Source organism: Corvus kubaryi, unplaced genomic scaffold, assembly GCF_017639235.1.
Source record: "Corvus kubaryi isolate FWS band 111438036 unplaced genomic scaffold, C.kubaryi_AGA036_p1.0 134, whole genome shotgun sequence".
NCBI lineage: Eukaryota > Metazoa > Chordata > Aves > Passeriformes > Corvidae > Corvus > Corvus kubaryi.
In genome coordinates this window covers 6,616,032-6,634,441 of record NW_024580668.1, presented here as the reverse complement: position 1 = coordinate 6,634,441, position 18,410 = coordinate 6,616,032, and the positions used below count along the sequence as shown (strand labels likewise).

Below are 18,410 nucleotides of genomic sequence, written 5' to 3'. Positions count from 1 at the left end.
CAGCATTGGCTGCTGCAAAGATAAGAATGTGCTGCCCAGGTTGTAAGAGATTGAAAGCAGGGTGACATCAGCCACAGAAATTGCACCCCAAACTGTTCAAAGGGAGTCCCAGGCACTTTCCTGTTTGTGCTCTGCTTGTAGCTTGACAGCTGAAAAACAGCCTGGAGTTTCAGAGGGGCTTGCTGGAGAGGTTCAGGAGGAGGGAAAATGCTGCAAATACAGGACATTTTCCAGAGGCTTGGATCTGGAGAAGGTAAGGGCTAGAGGGATGGGTGGGGGCTGTTAGCACTTAGCTGTAGAAGTGGAGGGGGTTTGAAGTGAGCTCAGAGCTGGTGCTTGGAAGGGGTCAGGTAAGGAAAGGATCCTGTAGCAAAGCCAGCCCCAGGTGCCACATCTGCAGATGTGACCCTGTGAAGGAGATCTGCAGAATCAGGCTCCTTCTGGGAGTTAATTAAAACCTGGTGGGGAAATTCCATCTGAGCTCACAACAGCTTTCAGTTAGACTTAAAATCCCTGTTCTTTCCTGTTCATAGCCTATAACTGGGGTGATGCAGCATTTGGGGGAGCCCAGCCAGGCCTCTGGGTCTGAGGTTGCCCAGGAGCAGTGCTGTGCCCTGCAGCTCTTGTGCTGACGATCAGGGCAGGAGCATTTGCAGTCACATCTCTCATGGCATCGCTTCCCTCTTCCAGAGTGAAAAACAAGTATTTCCACTGGCTTCCCAGCATGCCAGACAGCAGACATTGAGCAGAGACCTCGGAGATGTTTGGAGAGGAGTTAGCAGCCACATGAAAGCAGCGGAAAACGTGCTCCCAGCCCCTTTGAGGGCTTTGCAGCTCCGGAGGCAGGGATCCCACCAGCATCCTTTGCTCAGGGCTTTCACTTCACAGGGTGCAGCCAAGTCTCCCAAGAAGGAAAATATTCAAAGACGCTGACAACTCCTTTAAGCCTCACGAGTCTTGTGGTGAATGGGATTATTCAAACCAGGCTTAGTAGGGAGCAGTGTCCTCGCAGTGATGCCGAAAAAGCTTCAGGATCTGAAACCCACACTGACCATGGCACTGGCTCGTGCACTGGAAAGGGAGCCAGCTCTTTACCAGTGCCTCTTGCCTTTCTTCTTGTGTTCCTGTGAGGAGCAGAGCTGAGCTTGTGTACAGCCTTCTGACAATCCTGAATTAGGTACTGAGAGTCCCAAGCAGGAGTTTGGGAAAAGAACCATATCATTTTACAGTGCTATTTTCTGGGGTAAAACCAAGGAGAGCCAGGGAGGGGAAGCACCCTGGGTAAAGAGGTGTTTCAGAAGTAAAGATTTGCTTTGTAAGGTGTTTAAAAAGGACTGGGAGCAAGAGAAAAGCTAGATTATCTGGTGGCAGTGGGGTCTTCCCTGTGCTGAGGCCTCTGTGGTGTGTGGAAGGGCTCTGACCCCCTGTCATGCTCTTGAACAGCTTCAGGGATGTTCAACCTCCAACCCTCAGGCTGGGGCCACATTTGAGAGTATTTCCCTTACAGAATAAACCCAGAACTAAAACTTCCCCTGTGCAGGGTGGGGATGCTGTAAGGGTGCAGACTGGGGAGAAAACCTGCCAATAATAACAATACTGACATTCCTAATAAACCATTGCTGGTCTCTCTCAAAAATACATTTCTTGAACTGTATTTCCAGCTTGGCAAAGAAAACTAAATTTTCTGACAGGAATTTCCACACAGTCATGCCATGAGGAAGGAAGGAAACAAAAACAAAAAAAAAAAGCTGAAAGAATTAGTTTGTTTAAAAAATATGTTCAATAAAAAGCACTTTTTTTTCTTTGGAAGGGCTGAAGAGAGGAGGGGAAGGGGTGGATAAATAAGAAACTGCTGTGGTAGGCCAGGAAAAGCAAAGACTGGCAGCAAAACCCGTGTTGGCTTTGTTACAGTGTGAAGGGCAGGGACAGACATGTTTTAATCCTGGACACTGGGCCTTCAGTAAATCATTCCTTGTGCTGTGCAAAACCGCATGGGAATTCTGTATCCTCCCTGTGATACTTCCCATCCTGTGTGGAGCCCGGGTCCAGCTCAGTGAAGGACCAGGGCAGAGCCCTGTGCTTCTCCCCGCTGGCAGGGCAGGTCTGGGCCAGCTGGCAGCACTCTCGTTCAGGGGTCCTGGTGCCTGTGGGTTCTGCAGGAGGGCAAACAACACCTACGTAGGTGTTTTCCCCCTCTCCGAGGTCCATGAACCAAGGATGCAGGATGCTCTGGGTTTGGAGTGACTGTGTGTGGTGTCCTGGAACAGTGCTGATGTGTCATGGGGACTGACTGGAGGCACACCCCTGCACACCCCCCAAGCACATCCCCAAGGTCCCTTCTGGCCGCTCAGAGCTCTGCCCTCTGCTCCATCTGGATCCATTGGGAATACAAACAGGCTCTAGCACCACCCCCCTGCCCTTTGGGCCACCTCAAATAGCTGGAGCGAGGTAAACCTGACAAGTTTTTATATGTACAGAGATGCTCATCAATCCCCCATCCCGCACCTCAAGTCCCCCAGTAAAAGCCAACCAAAAGAGCATTTAAAATTAAAAAAAAAAAAACCAAACCAACAACAATTGACCTCCCCCCCACCTCAAAAAACCCCCAACCCAGTCCCCAACTGGGTCTCAGGTGGCAAACGGGGATGTGCCACGTCCCCAGGTGTGGTGGAGATGCGATAAAGTGACCTCTTCAAAACAGGGTGTGGGGGGAACCAGGCCCCAGGCACTGTCCTGTGCTCCTCCAGCTCGCTCCGGCCAGCGCTGGGGACAGGACAGGGAATCAGTAGTACGAGCTGGCCCAGGCTGTGCCCTGGGGACAGTCCTGGAGTGTGGCCCAGACACCGGGGTGACAGTTCATAGGTAAAAAGCTAAAAACTTGGTGGGGTCTGGCAAGGAGGGCAGCAGAGGGGAGGAGGCACTGACTCCCCCCGGTCACCATGTCCCCACTGGTGTCCCCACGGCCGGCGGGCGCCCTTAGGACTCCGAGGAGGAGTGGGAGACGCTCTGGAGCAGCGATTTGTAAATGGCAGAGTTCAGGAAGCGGGGGTAGGAGTCTCTGTGCATCAGCGTGTAGATCTGGAGCTGTGCGTCGTCGAAGGTATGCGAGGACGGCTCCTGCATCTTCCGGTTGATGACCTCCCGCACCCGCGAGTCCAGGCTCACCTGGGAGGCATGGAGAGAAACTGGGGCTGGGGGACACCCAAGGACAAACCCCCAGCCCCAGCACCCATCCCTGCACCCGCTCTCATGGGAAATTGGGTATCAATGCGGCACCAGATGTAGGGAGACCACAGTGTGCTCCATCCCAGAGGACATTGGCACTGGAGCCCTGGTGGTTGAGGAGGGTTGCAGGGAGAAGTGAGGAGCTCTCTGGGCGCCCTCTGTGTCCCCCGGCTGGGCACAGGGAGGTGGGTTGGGGTGGTCCCGCCCTGGGTACCCCCACTCCGAGGATGCTGCAGGCCGGGATGCAGCATTTCCTCGGCCCGCTGGTGCCCTCGTGAGGTCTCGGCCCCGCAGCACAACCCGGCCCGCGGTCCCACTGCCGGCAGCGTCCCGGGGGTTTTGAGAGCTGGATATCCCCTTCCCACCGCCGTTACCCTGCCAAACTCCTCCCAGGACTGTCACAGGGCTCTGGCGGCAGCTGGAACAGAGACTTCTCCCTAAGAGCCCTCCCCAGCTCCATTTTAGCCTGAGCCCTCCCCTCAAAGGCTCTGCCTCCTACCTCCTTGGGAGAGAGGATGGAGATGTAGTCCTCGTAGATCATCCTGGCCTTCTCGTCGATGGTGTGCTTGTTGCACTCGGTTTTGAGCTCCTCACATGCCAGCCAGAAGAGCATGTTCTCCTCGCTGTACTCAGTCCGCAAAAACTCCCGGAAGACGTTGCGCCCCGCCGGGCTCTTCATCAGCTTGTCAAAGGACTGTGCCCAGCCCTGCACCTCCTCTGGCGTGGGTTTGGCGCTGGCAGGTCCGGGGGAAAGCAAGAGGATGGCGTTACAGCCGGCCAGGGATCCCACTGTGTCCCTCCTGCTCATCCCTGGTCCCATCCCAGAGGAACTGTGCCCCAACACCTCTCCCTGTGGCTGCACGATGCTTTTGGCAGTGGATCTAAAGGGCAGGATGAGGTCTGAAATCTGCTGAGGTTTTTCCATGCCTCAGTTTCCCTTTGCAATGGGCCCAAGGGCAGAATCACAGTAGGATTCAGCCTGTGGCTCCAGGGTCTCTGTTTCTTGGTGAGAACTGGGGAGGAGCTGCTGGACACAACACCAGGAACCCCTGAGCCCTGGTGCCCTGACCCTCTGCCCTGTGTGTATCCCAGGGGCAGGACACAGCGCTGGCTGCCATGGAGGATGGCAGAGGGGACAGTGCCATGCTGTGCTCGTTCCCCTCCACTGCACTGCCCCTGCACTCACCACGCTTCACAGTTTGGGATGGTCTCCAGTTTGGTCTCCCGGGATGCTCTCCATGCTCGCTCCCGGTCCTCGTTCCTAACGGGGAGACAGAGAGGTAGTCAGGGGCACTGGGGACACGTGCAGACCCCACCTTGACCCCTGATCACTCAATCTCCTCCATGGGCACCAGCACCCCCCACCCATGCCTTCCCCATACTTGCTGCCCTGGTGGCACCCTGGTTCCCTCGTGCAGTTTTGCTGTCACCATGTGAGGGTGTCCCTGTGCTCAGGCACTGCTGTGGCCCTGGTCCCACTCCACCACCCGGGCCGTGTGCCAGGGCCATGTGCCAGGGATGTGTGCCAGGACTGAGCTGAGCTGGAGTGGCCACAGCAGCCGGCAGAGGTCAGTGCTGGATCGGCCCAAGGCGAAGCTGTCGTGAACTGTCACGAATAATCACCAATAAATAAATGAGGGCTTATTGGTGATGTGCCAGCACCAGTCCGGCCCGCAGGCAGATAGCAGGATAGAGGGGTTGGGGCTTGGGGATGTGGTGTTCCTGTCCCTGTGTCCCCTTGCCCCTGGGGGTGCTGGTGGCACAAGTGGAGAGCAGCCATCAGCCAACTTCCCCTGGGCCCTTGAATTTCGGTGCCCGGCACTGACCGCAGCCCTTCCTGCTTGCGACACCGTCCCTCGCTGCTCGCGCAAGACTGGCTGTGCAAACCTCTGCCCCAGCATGGGCAGCTGGCATGGGTGAAGCTGTGGGCATGTCCCTGGCTGTGACACCCCCAGGGCTCACTGCCTGCCATGCCTGAGCCCCACTCAGCAAGCAGCACCGCTTGCTCCAGGAACAGGATATAGGAGGGATATCTGTCGCATCTCTGAGATTTCTGCTCCATCTCTGCTCACAGGCTCTTGCCGAGATGAAGGAGAGACACAGGGAATGCCACCAAGCCAAGGGCAGTGTCTAGGAAGGAGATGCATGGGGCTCAGCTTCAGGGTTTGTTCCTCCTCCAAGCTCGCTGCTCTTGGTGGCTGTAAAGACCAAAGCTGCTGCAAAGCCCGGAGCCATCAGCAATCTCTGAGTGAGCAGATGCTGAGGAAGAAGAGCAGATGGGCTCTCCAAAATCTGGGATATCCAGAGAATAAGGAGCTGGAGATCCTCAGCAAGGACAGGAGATGCAGATGGAGGCAAGCAGCTGGTTCCATCCTTGGCTTTGGTCAGTGCTGGGAGGGCAGGGCTGGACTCTGCACCTGCTGCTCCAAGGCAGAGCTTCCCAGAGGGCTCGTATGGACCAGGGCCATCCCTCCCTGGAGACCATATGGGCAGCACTGGGGAGTCCCACTGCTGCTTTCTGCTCTATGTATTCTAAAAGATTTGGCCCATGAACAGGAGTCAGTGCATCCAGGCTCAGCTGGGGCTCACCAGGCTCTGTGCTGGGGGGAGCCTCACGCCACAGCACCACTGGTACCCATCTGCTCCAGTTCACACCTGTCTAGCCATGCACCTGTCCTGCTCTCAGCTCCCAACCCAACGAGCACACAAGGGGTTCAGAGGCTCAGCTCAGGGAGCAGGGCCATCTCCATTCTAGCTGCCCTCCAGCACCCACTGCCCATGGCTTGGGTGCCACAGCTGCACTGCAGGGCTGCAGGGAACCCAGCAGTGGGGGCAGCTGTGGGACCCCCCTCCTCAGACCTGGTCACCTGCTCAGGAAGCAGTTGCATCCAAGCACTTGGTGCTGCACAAAGCACAGAGGAACAACACCACACATGCGATCCCTGCACCCCTGGCAGTGTCCAAGACCAGGGCTTGGAGCAACCTGGTCTAGTGTAAGCTGTCCCTGCCCATGGCAGGGGGTTGGGACGAGATGATCTTTATGATCCCTTCCAACCCAAGGCTTTCTACAATTCTATGACCTCCCTGTCTATGGGCTGACGAGGTGGGCGATGCTCACTGACCCCACAGGAGCCAGGGCCAGGCGGGCAGTGGGACATACCATGAGCAGCTGCAGCAGCAGCACCAGCAGAAGCAGCAGGCGTTGGGGCGGTGGTTGCTGGCGGGTTGCACCGTTGTCGGAGAAGTCTCATGCCGGGACATCGGAAGGGGTGACTCTGCGGACGCCGGTCCTGCGTACTGAAAGGCAGGAGGGTGGAGAGGGTCAGGGAGCTGCCAATGATCATTCCCTACCTTGTGCAAGCACACAGAGGTACAGGAGGGACCCCTGCGCAGTGACTTGCTGTGATTTAGTTTTGGCTCCTGCTTGCCACCCTGGCTCCCCGCCCGGTCACCCCTCACCTGCGTCCCAGCCTCATACACGGTGCACGGGGTTGGGTCGTGCTTCAGGGGCTGTTCTGCCGCTCTCAGCTCCTCCCAGCCTGCAGGTGAGCCGTGAGACCCCCTGGCTAATGTCCCTGCCGCCTCCTGGATGGAGCCTGTGGGGAGGGAGAGGAGCAGCACCACGTTACTGCACAGAACCCCCAGCTTCGAGCAGCTCTGGGGGCTGCTTGACACTGGGGAAAGCCCTGGGCAGGAGGCAAGTGAGGGCAGGGCAGCAGGCAGAAAGTGCAAGAAAAGGAAGTGAGAAGGAAAGTAAAGAGGAAATACATCAGGACATGCTCTTCCAGCCCCATGCTTTGCCTGGGATTCCATCCCACACTTCGGGGATGCTGTGGGGCTCGCTGCAGGCAGCAGATGGGCTTGGCAGGGTGAGGGGCTCAGTACTGGCCCTGCACATCCCTGGCCATGCCCTGTGCCATGAGGAAGGGTGGCTGAAATCCCAGTTGTCTTCAGGCACAGGATGGGGAAGTCAGAGCTGCTCCATGGCATCATGTGAGTGGAAGGAAACAGGGTGGTGGGGGTGAGTTTTCACAGCTCCTGGCATTAAGCCAAACCTTGTCCCATGCCACCTGCCTGTCCCTGCCTGTACCACTGGCTCAGCCTGGAGCAGGGATGCTCCTGGGCAGGAGTGATGGTGGGTGCTGGGCTCAGCATGGGCAGGGGTTATGTCATGGCCACAGCTGGCTCTACCTCCCTGTGCCTTGCCAAGGGTGATTGGGCAGCAATCGTGGTCCCTCCCCTGCCAGAAGGAAGGAATGGGAGCAGTGGCAGCAGGCAGGGAGAGCCCCCAGACATCTCAGCCTCAGCATCCCCACCTTGAGCAGCCCCAGGTCTCATCACCTTGGGTCTGAGTCTTGCTGTGGACACAGCAAGGGGACAGAGCCAGGGTATGGGATGCAGCTGGAGACACAGCTGTCCCCAGAGCCCTCCGTGAGCCCTGGGGTCAGAGCTCCCCTGTTCCCAGCATAGCCATCACCCAGCAGTGCTTTCCTGGGCCCTCACAAACCCTCCCACAGTCCCAGTGCTCCCACAGGAACGAAAAAGGAGAGTCTGTGTTTCACTCCCAATTGTCCCTATTTATAGCCCCGAGTGCTGGCAGGACGGCTGTGACTTTGTCACCCGGTTCAGCAGCAGCTCCGCTCCCTCTCGCACTGTGCTGCCTTCGGATCCATTGAACCCCCGACTTTTTCCCTTTCCTTTGCTTCCCCTGGCCCAACCATCTTCCACTCCCAGCATCCTTCCTCCTGCTGCCCACCCACATCCCACTGCTCATCCCAGCACTGCCGCGGGCTGTGGCACCAACAACAGGAACTGGTGCTGAGGCTGTGGGAACGGCGTGAGCAGGAGGACAACCTGAAGACTACGAAAACCCTGCTCCCTCCCAGCTCACCCTGGCTCTGCCACAGCCCTGGGCTATGGAAAGGTTGGATTGGGGGTGACTGAGGAACCGGGATGTGGGGACATCCAGGTACTTTGCTTCGCTCCTTGGCAAGAGCTGACCCGCATGCGGCTGAGCCAACACACCCTGGAGAGGCAGCAGGAGGGGGTGGCATCCCCTGGCAGGAGCATCCCCTTCCCATGCCAAGGGCTGTGCTCAGCACCCGGCCAGGAGCAGGATCAGGTCGCTGCCCACGCTGGGTGCTGTGGGACACACCCCAGGGCCATTCCAGAGGAGTGAGCTGTGCCCCGGGGAACTGTGGGGCTGCACAGGGACCTTGTCTGACGGCACCAAGAGGTGATGCTGAGGTCATCCTTTCGAGCACCAAAAGGCAATGCCAGCACATCTGGATTGGCAGCAAAAGGCAATGCCAGCACACTCTGATGGGCACTGAAGGGTGCTGCCATCATGCTCTGGATTTGCAGGGATGATTTCCCAGCACTGTGCACCCCTTAATGCCCCTGCCACCCCCACCTCACCATGCTGGCAGGGGCTGGGTGCCATGGGGCTCTCACCAGCTGCCCCAGTGCCAGGCCCCGCCATGGGGCTGCTGAGGCTGGCGGATAGGGAAGTGCCGGAGGGAAGGCAAGGGCGTGCGCTTGAGGCTGCAGAAAGAGGAAGGATGACAAAAAGGGGACATTTCCCCACAAAGAGAAGAGATGCCCCAAAAGTCACCCTCCCTGAGCTCCCCAAGCCCCCTGTGAGTCTGGGAGTCCCCGTGTGCCGGGTGTCCCTGGGCCATGCCAGGTCACATCCCCGTGATGTCCCCATGAGTCTGGCACCACACTGTCCTCTTGCTGAATGGAGAGGGGGCCCTCCATGCAACCGGTCAAGACAAGCTCTCCCCAAAATCGCTTTCAAAGGGGAACCTCCCCTTCTAGCAGGCCTTGCTGAGATGTTGGCCCCATCCCACACACCTGCACATGAAGCTCCTTGTGCCCTGCTCACCCTGGGCAAAGCAGCCTCCCCCAGTTCTGCAGCGGGGGGCGCAAATCAGCGCCTACCCCAATGCAGGGGCACCCCCAGCACAGTCTGTGCTGACCCCCGACATGCCCACCAACCCTGTGCCGTGGGTCCTGGGAGGACTGGGGGGTGTGGGAGCAGCTCTTGTGGCGTGTCCGTACCTGCAGCCTGGCCATCGTGCCAGCCAGGGTGACCCCGGCCGGCTCAGGGGGTGCGTGGCATCGCCAGGACCGCCGGCTCTGCGGGCAGGGACGTGGGGGAGAAAAGAAGAGAGAAAGAGAAAAGAAAAGCGGCTGAACACATCCTCTCACAGGAAAGGGAGTGGTAAGGGAAGTGGCAAACTCAACCGAAGAGTTCAGGCCTTTTTTGGGAAAGCCCCCGCCCGGCCCAGACGCTCTCCTTGCTGTTCCATCAGGGGGCCAGCTGCCTCGACGGGGCAGGAGAGGCGCACAGTGGGTCCCACCAGGGGCTGAGCCAGCTCAGCCTCCTGCTTCCAGCTTAGCCGCCTGCTTCCCAGGAGGGCTGGATCCGGCAGGCACGAGGGCAACCAACATGGGGCTCCCCAGCCAGGACTGGCACTGATGGCAGCTTCTCAGAGATAGCCCGGCCACGCTGGCGCTGGAACAACCCCATGGCCAAGGAAGCGGCTCTGCTGAGAGTGACAGGCAGGATATGTCCCCAGGGTGCGTGCAGGCTGCACCTCGGTCCTCAGTGACCAGCCGAGGCCACTTCAAAGCGACAGTGCTTTCTGCCACGCTGTCCTTCCGATGTCCCCAGGCTTCCAGCACTGCCCGCAGGGCACAGACACCGGCAGCGAGGTGGGCAGTGAGGGAAAGGGGCTGTGCTGAGGGTGAGCTGAGTCAGAGCCGCCGGCGGTGCCTCCCGGCAGCATCGTCCGTGCGAGGTGGGATGTGCCAGCCTAATGCACAGAGCGCAGCCCTGCTCCCTCGGCCAAGAGTGACTCACAAACAAAGTTGTTTGGTTTTTTTCCTCTTCAGGAAAAAAAGAAACAGGAGAGAGAGAGAGGGAGAGAAATCAGCCGCCAACCTCCGTTTTCTTGATTAAATTCACCCTCGGCACTGCTGTGGGCGGAGGAGGCTCCAGCCCAAAAGCGACCAGCACCGCTTGTGGTCTCTGCTGGCGGCTGCCCCTCAGTGGTATGGTCTCACCGCAGGTGAAAAAGGGCGGAAAGGGGAGAAAGAGGAAGGAGGGATGCTGGCACCCACCCCCGCTCCCCTGGGGCAGCGCCATGTGCTTGTTATCAGCTCATCCCAGCGCCCGGCTCAGCGCAGCTGCTTCCCTCGCCTTCCCCGGGACACGAGTTGTTATCTCCTCTCCTCCCGAGCCCAAACACCCCGGCACGAAAAACCCAACGCGGTTGTGCTGCTGCTGCTGTCCTCAGCGCCACTCCATCCGGATGGAAACCTCCCCGTCACCCAAAAGTCACCACCGGCGTCGGCAGCTCCTTCCTCTGCCGTCACCCTCTGGTGCTCCAGGGGCTCAGCCGGGCTCTGCTTCTCTGGGCACCTGAACCTCATTTTTTTCCCAGATGGTTTTCCAGGATTCCCTTTGCTGCTACCAGGCAGGGAGAGAGCTGGGGGCTGTCAGGATACAGCCATGGTCCCACGGCCTCTGGCACCCCCAGCTCATTGGCACCGAGAGTATTTTTATTCTCTGGCCACCTCTTGCCACTCTCCACCCCATGAAGGACCTTCCCTTCGTATCTTACGGGTCAAAGCCGGGACAGCAGCTTTGCTGCTCATCACAGAACCCTGCAGGGATCATTTGGGTGGTGGCAATGAACAAACCCAGTGGCAACGGAGACACCATCCCAGGCCGAGTCCCTGTCACAGGCCAGTGATGCCTCAGCGAGGAGCAGCACTGGGTCTGACCCCTCTCCATGCCTTGGAGGAGCTGCAAACACCCATCACCTGCTCGACCAGCCACGCTGGATCAGCACAAGGAGAGCTTGGCAGCCCTGGCTGCCCGCGTGCTGCTGGACTCTCCAGTGTCTAATAAGGGCTCAGCACAGCCTGCAGCTTCCCCACCCCCTCCCTGGCATTCTCCCAGGAGGTCCCAGCACCTCTGATCTATGCCAAATTTGGCTGGAACCAGCCACTGAGTGCAACCAGAGGCGAGGCGGCCCAGCAGGCAGCTGGGGTGGGTGACAGGGGGCTGGCACTCCCCGGGACCCCTCTGCCGGGGTTACCCCATGGAAACCGCCGGGGCACCGCCACCGAGCCCCACAGCTGCCTCCCGCCCCCGCAGCCTGTCCCAGCCACCTGCCAGCAGCACAGGAAGTTTTAGGAGTTATTTTTAGACTCGGTTTTCAATCCCCCCCCTTAGCAATCTTTTAGAAAAAGATGAAAGAGGTTGAGGGCTTGAGCCCCCTGGCTCTGCGGGATGGGGCTGGGCTGACTCCAATCCTCCCAGCACGGAGGTGCCGATGATCTCTGGCAGTGGCTGGGTGGGTTCCCTGGGTCCTGCTGAGATGAGGGGGTGGTTGTGCCCATGTGGCAGCACCCTGCCCATGGCACTGATAACGCCGCAGGTGTGCCCGCACACGTGGCTGAGGCGGCGGTGGCCAGCGGGTACCTTTGGGGAGATCCTCTGCAGCCACTGCAGATGCCCTGCAGTGATTTTTCTGCCGTTCCCAGAGGCTGGGGAGGCAGGTCCTGCTGATGGGAACTGAGATGCTTCAGTGTGTCCAAACACCTCCCCAGTCCCTTGCACCACGAGAGCTGACAGCCCCTGTCCTGCCAGGATGAGGACAATGCCAGGGTCCTTCTCCAGACCAGCCATCTCCTCTGCTCCCAGTGTATTTCTGCTTGAGCATCCTCCAAGCCAAATCCCACCATGAGCCCTCCCAAAAGGACCACATGAACCCCTCCAGCACCTGCTGGGAAGAGGAGAACAGACCCATGGCTCTGGCCTGGCACCATGGCTTCTGGGCAGCATGACAGGCACAGCTCTGACAGCACCCATCCCCCTGACCCCAGCTTTTGCACTGAAACAGAGTTAATTATTTTACAGCATAAAAATAGCCCCCATGCCAATCAGATGGGGGATTTAGTACGGCAAGCCCTAACAGTTATGTTTCTACTACCAGAGGTATCGTGGTGTTAGGGCAGGCGCCTGTTCCGCCTTCGGTAATGATCCATGGGAAAGGAGAAGAGAGATCAGTGATCAATACTCAGCAGGGGCTAAACGGATGGAGGAGCCTGGTGGTTGATGGGAGGGAAGAGCAGGGGAAAGGGAGGGATATGGCACTGGCATGGCCAGGGTAGGAGCTGAGCTGGGCGGGTGGCGGGGTGCTCCTCGTTTATGGGATGCTGCCAGGCCCCTGGGACCACAGGACAGTGGTAATTTGAGGGATGAAGAATGGCGCCTTTCAAGGAAATGAGCACCCAGATGGAGAATCAAGGCAGGATTGGGATGAAAAGGAAGGACATTGCATCACAGGGCAATGCTGGATCAAAGGGCCGGCTTAGCATGGCTCCGAGAGCTCCCAACACAACTGAGGGATGATTTGTCCCCCAGCCCCGGCACGAGACCAAACCCCACTGGCTGCATCCAGAGCCCTGCACGGGAGGCTCCAGGAAGTGCATGAGGAGGTCTGGGAGCCTCTGCTGGCACGGGCAGGAGGTGAGTCTGATCATGCTGAGGACAGGTCTGGCCCTGCTCTCCAGCCACACTTCCTGCCCAAAGCATGGCCCCATGTGGCATTTATGTGGTCAGGGCAGGGCCGTGCCCGGCTGAACGGGCAATGGGACTGGCCAGGCCAGGGCCACACCAGCAGGACAGATGGGGACAAGGGGAGCACGTCCCAAATGCTACAGCCAGGGGCATTTGCCCACCATGGTTTATTCAGCTGTGGGTGCTCCTGCCTGCATGCTGCCAGCCCTGACAGATGCCTTTGGAAGCCTGGCTTCAGGCAGATGTCACTTAGTGCTGGTGAGCACCCAGGGCTGGGACTTGTCCCCATCACCAGGTCCCTGGACTACAGCTTGCAGAGCTGGGCTTTCACTTGTACAAGCAAAACTTCCTCCCACATCAGACTTTTGTCCTACATTAAACCACTGGGGGGCTGAGGAACGAGCCCCCCAGGAGACCATCCTGCAGGCAAACACCCAGGGAAAGGGGGATCTGGTGACCTAATGCCCTGCCCAAGTTCTGGAGCATCCCAAGGGGCACAGGTGACCCCTGTGCTGTGGTCGTGGCACCAGGGCAGCAGTGAGGCTCTGCCCTGCCCCAGCCACAAGAGGCAACAGGGATCAGGGTGAGCAATTCTTGTCCTCCAAGTAGAGCTGCCCTGGTGATTTAAACCCCAACCAAAGGGGAAGATTGATGGTGGGATTCAGCTCCATCACCCCAGGGAGGAGCTGGCAGTGTGGGGAGGAAGGAAGCACTGTCACCCTGCGTGGCCCCATGCCACAGAGGTGGCCCTGGCCCTGGGGCAGCGCCCAACAGTGCAGCAACTGCAGCCCACTGCTGCCAGCCAGGGTGCAGGACCCTGGCCATGGTGGGTGCCCATTGCAGGCCTTCTGGGCTCAGATGGTGGGCCATGCAGGGGATCTCAGACCCTTGGTGATGCCCCTTGCTGAGCCCCCAGGATGCTGCAGGGTGAAGGTCCCATCAGCAGATACAAGTTGCCATCACAGCAATACATTTCTCCAGCCCCAAATCTGCTTTGCCAGCTCTCTCCTCCTGGTGAAACCCACACCAGGCTCTCAGGCAGCATCTTCCCTTGGTTTTTGTTGGTTTTTTTTCCAGTCAAGCTTGAAGCTTTCTGTTCCTTTTCCAGGGCTCCTGCCCGTTAATGCCAATATGTACCTGTTTGTTCTTCGCCTGCCCTTTGCCCTGGAACGCTGCTTGGGCATTTGCCTTCTGTCAGAGGAAGCTACAGCCCCGCTTGGGTTCAAACCTGCAGGAGGGGGAGCAATTGGAAAACCCAAGCCCTTACCTCGAACCCTTCTGCTGAGCACCTTTAGGCTGAACCAGCAGTGCTTCCAGCGCTGGGAGTGGGCTGCCAGTGCACCCACAGCCTGTCCCCTGCACGCAGAGCCACAGCCACACGCAGGAATGACACGGGCTCCGCTCCTGCCATGCCCATCCCATTGTTGCCCCAGAGGCTTTGCAGCATTTCTGCCTCCAGAGCAGGCAAGTGCTGACAAGTGAGTCTGGAGTGTGGCAAACCTGGGCCCCTGAGCCCAGCGTGTCTCCACAGCTGGAGCAAAGAGCCCTCAAAAGGTCAACCGAGGCTGGTTCCAAGTGGTTGGAGAACTGGAAGGGCGGCTTGTTCTAAAACTCGACCATACATTTTCCTGCTGTCAGGAAACCCCCTTTTTTCCATGTCTAAGATGAATGGTGAAGCTGAACCCCAAAGGACTTTGTTGTTGTTTTCATTGCTGCTCCACCCTTCTCCTGGTTAAATTTTGCTTCCACAAAATGGCCAAGGGCAGGAGGTTTTGCAGGATGGGTGAGTGGCAGAGCACTCCCTGCCTCTCCTGGACACTGACCCAGGACTGCTGATATCCCATGAACCCAGAGGAGATGATGGGATGGGCTGAGGCATCACCCTCTATGCGCAGCACAGTGTCTGGGGAGGGGGAAAATCACATGCAGGAGGTTTCTGTTACTGGTCCACTCTGAAGAAGGAACCCAGTGGATTTCCAGCCAAAAATAATAGAAATAAAATAATTCTCCATGCTCCCAGAGAGCGCTTTTGCAGAAGGGTGAAAGGTCGATCAAAACTCTGGGGTTGCTGCTTTGTCTTACACTGTGCTCAGGACCTGGATGGAGCCAGGATTCTGCCTTCACTACAGTTTTACCCCAAAGTCACCAGTTCTTGTGTCCCCAGGCCCTGAGGAAGGCTGGGGAGCTGCACAGGGAAGTCACCCCATGGCTTGTGAGCCAGCACAGCCAACAGCTCCTGCAGAGCACACATAACTGGATTTAAGATGTTCAATCCCTGTGAAAAGTTCTGCATGTCCTGAAACCTGTGGGAGCAGAGGGGAGAGCTGGCCAGTGGTGTTACTGGAGTTACCATCACACCCATCGGATGGCCAAGGCAGAGAGGATTCCAGACTTTCTGCAGGTCCCCCTCCCTGTGCTGCATGGGGCAACCCATGGAGAGGCAGCTGGGAAAGGAAATGGGCTAGCTGAGCCCAGCAGTGACGGGAATGAGCTGGAGGAGGCAGGGCAGTGAATAGGGAGATGCCTGTGGGGCTGGATGCCTATTCCCTGAGCCGCTGGAGCTGGGGCAGTGATGGCACCACAGAGCTGCTTCCCAGTCTGTGACAGGGTGGTTGGAGTCCCTGTGAGTTCAGTTCCTTCCCCTCTCACACCACAGAAGATGTCGGACACTTCCCCTATCCTGTTGTCCCCATGGGCAAAACCCAGATTGTAACACATGAGGGGATGCAAAAAATCACTGCTAAGGTCCAGGATCTTTTCTTCTCTCCAAAATAAGAGACAACTATGAAACAATGTATATAAACAGCTGGCTTTAGATCCACCCCCCCTCTCTGAACAGCTTCTGTAAGGGAAATGCAGAGAGAGATGTGCAGATGAATAAGGAACTGAGCAATAGGAAGTCTCGGGTGAAGGCCGTGGGCACCGGATCACTCGGAACCTGCTGTTATTCCACGCAAGAGCCCGGAGTGCTGAACCCTGAGAGTGTGGCATGGCAGTGGTGATGCCTGCTGGCCTTGCTGTCCCCTGGCTGTTCTTTTTTGGGGTGCTCAGGCATGGACAGGGGTTGGTGCAGGAACTGATCTGAGGAGCAGGAGGAGCTGGAGGGGAAAGGCAGAGTGGCTCTTACCTCCTCCTGAGCTTTCCAAAATTATTTTATCCAGAGGATAAAAGTTGGGAAAAAAAGAAAGAGGAAAAGCCACAGCAACTCGAGCTCACACTCTGCAGAGGTTGAGGACTGACACAGTGTCTGCTTTGCCACTCCTGACCTGTTGCTCGCAGGGAAGAGCTCTGAGCACTGAGCTCAACCACCCACTCTGCATCAGTCCAGCTGAAACCCAAGATGCTGGAGCCCAAGTCCAGTCTAAAAGCAAAGACTAAAACCAAAGCTCAGCAAAGATGGGAGAGGATGCACTTCAGGAGGTGGCTGACATGTGCTGCTCCAGCACCTTGGGCAGATTCAGAACCAACCACCCTGCCAAGGTATTTTTCTCCCTTACCCTCTCTGGGTTTCATTTGAATTATTTATCTGCCTTCAGTTCCTTCTTTTTTTAAACAATAATATCAAAACCAGTGCCTGCACCCTGACTGAGATATATTTGTGTCACTGAACTCCTGCTTCTCCACTACAATCCTGTGAGGTGGAGGTTGTTTAATGGCTGAAGAACATGACTGTATTTTGATTAGTGGCTTGAGTCATTTGTGGGGAAGGGCTGATGCGGAGCAGCTAAAATCCTTGTAGGGAAATCTGATGTGGTGCTCTCCCTTGGGAGATACTCTGAAATATGTGCCCACTGGGGCGACCCGTTTTCCCAAAGAAAAGGACGAGCACCAGGCCATCAAATGCCATGGCTCTGCTCAGCCAGCGTGACACGGGACAAGCGTCTCCATCGACAGGGATGGAGATGCATCCAGAGGGGAATGAACTCCCCTCGCAGCAGGGGAATCCCTCCCACTCGCTTAACACTTCTTGTTTAGTTTCTTAAATAAGGCCATGGATCCGTGCCAGAGCAGCCTCATGGAAGCGGCGGGGAGAGGGAGCTTCCCGGGGGAACCTCTCGGTGCGCGGGGGCACACGGCGCGGCGGCCGCTCCTGGCCCTCTCCATCCCTTGGCCACGGGGACGCAGCGCCAAGTGCCGGCATCCCGCGACGCCGCCCACGTGATGGGCTCGTGTTGGGCCACCGTCGCATGTCACGTCCCTTCGGGGGACAGCCGCGTCCCCGACACCACCGAGGCAGATCCCTCTGGCCAACCCTTGGCCGTGCCGCTGCTGGAGCACCCCGCGGGGACCGGAACTTGCGGCTGCCCTGACCTCAGGCAACCTTCCCGAGCCCCGGTGCTCCCCGAGCCCCGGCCGGCCGGGTCAGGGCTGCCCATCGCCCTGGCGAGGCTCAGCGCCCTCTGCACGGTGCCCGGGCAGCTGCACGGCCAGGGAGCTCTGCCCGGCCGAGCCGCTGCGTGGATGCTCCGGCGCCGCCCTGGCACCCACCTGTGGGTGCTAAAGAACCGGGGAGGCCTCCGGGGGGGGATCCTCCCTGCAACCCCCGCCCCGAGCTGGGCAAACCCCGGCGCAGCCGGCCCTGCGGCTGGAGGGTGCCCCCCTCCTTCCCCCTCTCCATCCTCCTCCTCCTCCTCCTGGCAGGAGCCCTGCCCTCCCCTGGGGGGATGCGGCGGGGAGTTCCCCCTCCCTGCTCGGTGCTCGGGGTCCCCCCGCGCCGCCGGCCCGTCCCCACAGAGCATCCCCCCGCCCCAGCGCTCGCACATGGGGCCGGTGACAGGCAGCAGCCGGACACACGGACGCACGGACAGACAGGCACGGGCAGGGCTCTCCATCCTCCGCGGGGCTCAGCGCGTGTGGGGGGAGCCGTGTAGGAGGGAGGATGCCCGGGGCAGGGGTCCATGCAGGGGGAGCGTGCAAAGGGGCTGGGGGAGGGAGAGGGGGTGGGCAAAGCGGGATCCGCCGGGGGAGCGAGGCTGGGCTGGGCACCGGGCGAGGGAGCGGAGCGATGGGCGCGCGTCCCCCCCCATCCGCGGCACCCCCGGGCCGGGGCGCGGGGTACTCACGGGCCGGGCATCCGCGCCGCCGCCGCCGCCCCCGGCCGCCGCCGCTGCGCTGCCGCCGGGCTGGGCACCGGAGGGAGAGGGAGCGGCAGCGGGAGCCGAGCGGCGGCGGCGGCACTGCGCAGGCTCCGGCCCGGCCCCGCCGGCCACTTCCGAAAGCGATTGCAGCCCTGGCACTTCCTCACGGCACACACGCGCACGCACACACAGACACCCACCCGCACCACCCACGGCCCTAGCCCCCTGCACCCGGCACAGCGCCAGGCACCCACTGCTGTGCCTCAGCACCAGCATCACAGAACCAGTACTGGTACCCAGCACCAGCACCGTGTACCCAGTACTCGCACCCTCACCAGCACCCAGTGTCAAATACTGGCACACGGGACCAGCACCATGCAGCCACTATTGATAACCAGGCCCAGCACCATGCAGCCAGTATTGGCACCAAGCGTCAGCATCACAAACCCAGTACTGGCGCCCAGAACCAGCACCATGCACCCAGTACTCACACCCTGCAGCAGCATCAC

At 59.0% G+C, this 18,410-nt stretch overlaps 1 protein-coding gene across 2 annotated transcripts; it reads right to left on the bottom strand.

Annotated features, from left to right (window-relative positions):
• Nucleotides 1-1,761: 1,761 nt before the first annotated feature.
• On the bottom strand, nucleotides 1,762-17,985 carry RGS19 (regulator of G protein signaling 19). 2 transcript variants are annotated; one of them, XM_042047294.1, is made up of 6 exons: nucleotides 17,887-17,985; nucleotides 6,685-6,821; nucleotides 6,386-6,522; nucleotides 4,412-4,486; nucleotides 3,725-3,959; nucleotides 1,762-3,165 (listed from the first exon to the last, which is right to left on the bottom strand). In XM_042047294.1, exons 3-6 carry the CDS (start codon nucleotides 6,484-6,486, stop codon nucleotides 2,977-2,979), a joined length of 600 nt encoding a protein of 199 aa, XP_041903228.1. In that variant the 5' UTR covers nucleotides 6,487-6,522; nucleotides 6,685-6,821; nucleotides 17,887-17,985; the 3' UTR covers nucleotides 1,762-2,976. The 2 variants fall into 2 exon arrangements, with proteins under 2 accessions (XP_041903228.1, XP_041903222.1); XM_042047288.1 differs by lacking the exon at nucleotides 17,887-17,985 and adding an exon at nucleotides 9,289-17,121.
• Between the last annotated feature and the right edge of the window lie 425 nt (nucleotides 17,986-18,410).

What these genes read in the sequence shown, in the direction of transcription:
- RGS19 (XM_042047294.1), bottom strand. Translation starts at nt 6,486, where the DNA reads ATGTCCCGGCATGAGACTTCTCCGACAACGGTGCAACCCGCCAGCAAC. An exon ending in TGCTGCTGCAGCTGCTCATG is followed by an intron (nt 4,487 to 6,385) that starts GTATGTCCCACT and finishes TCTCCCCGTTAG; the next exon opens with GAACGAGGACCGGGAGCGAG. An exon ending in CCATCCTCTCTCCCAAGGAG is followed by an intron (nt 3,166 to 3,724) that starts GTAGGAGGCAGA and finishes CATGCCTCCCAG; the next exon opens with GTGAGCCTGGACTCGCGGGT.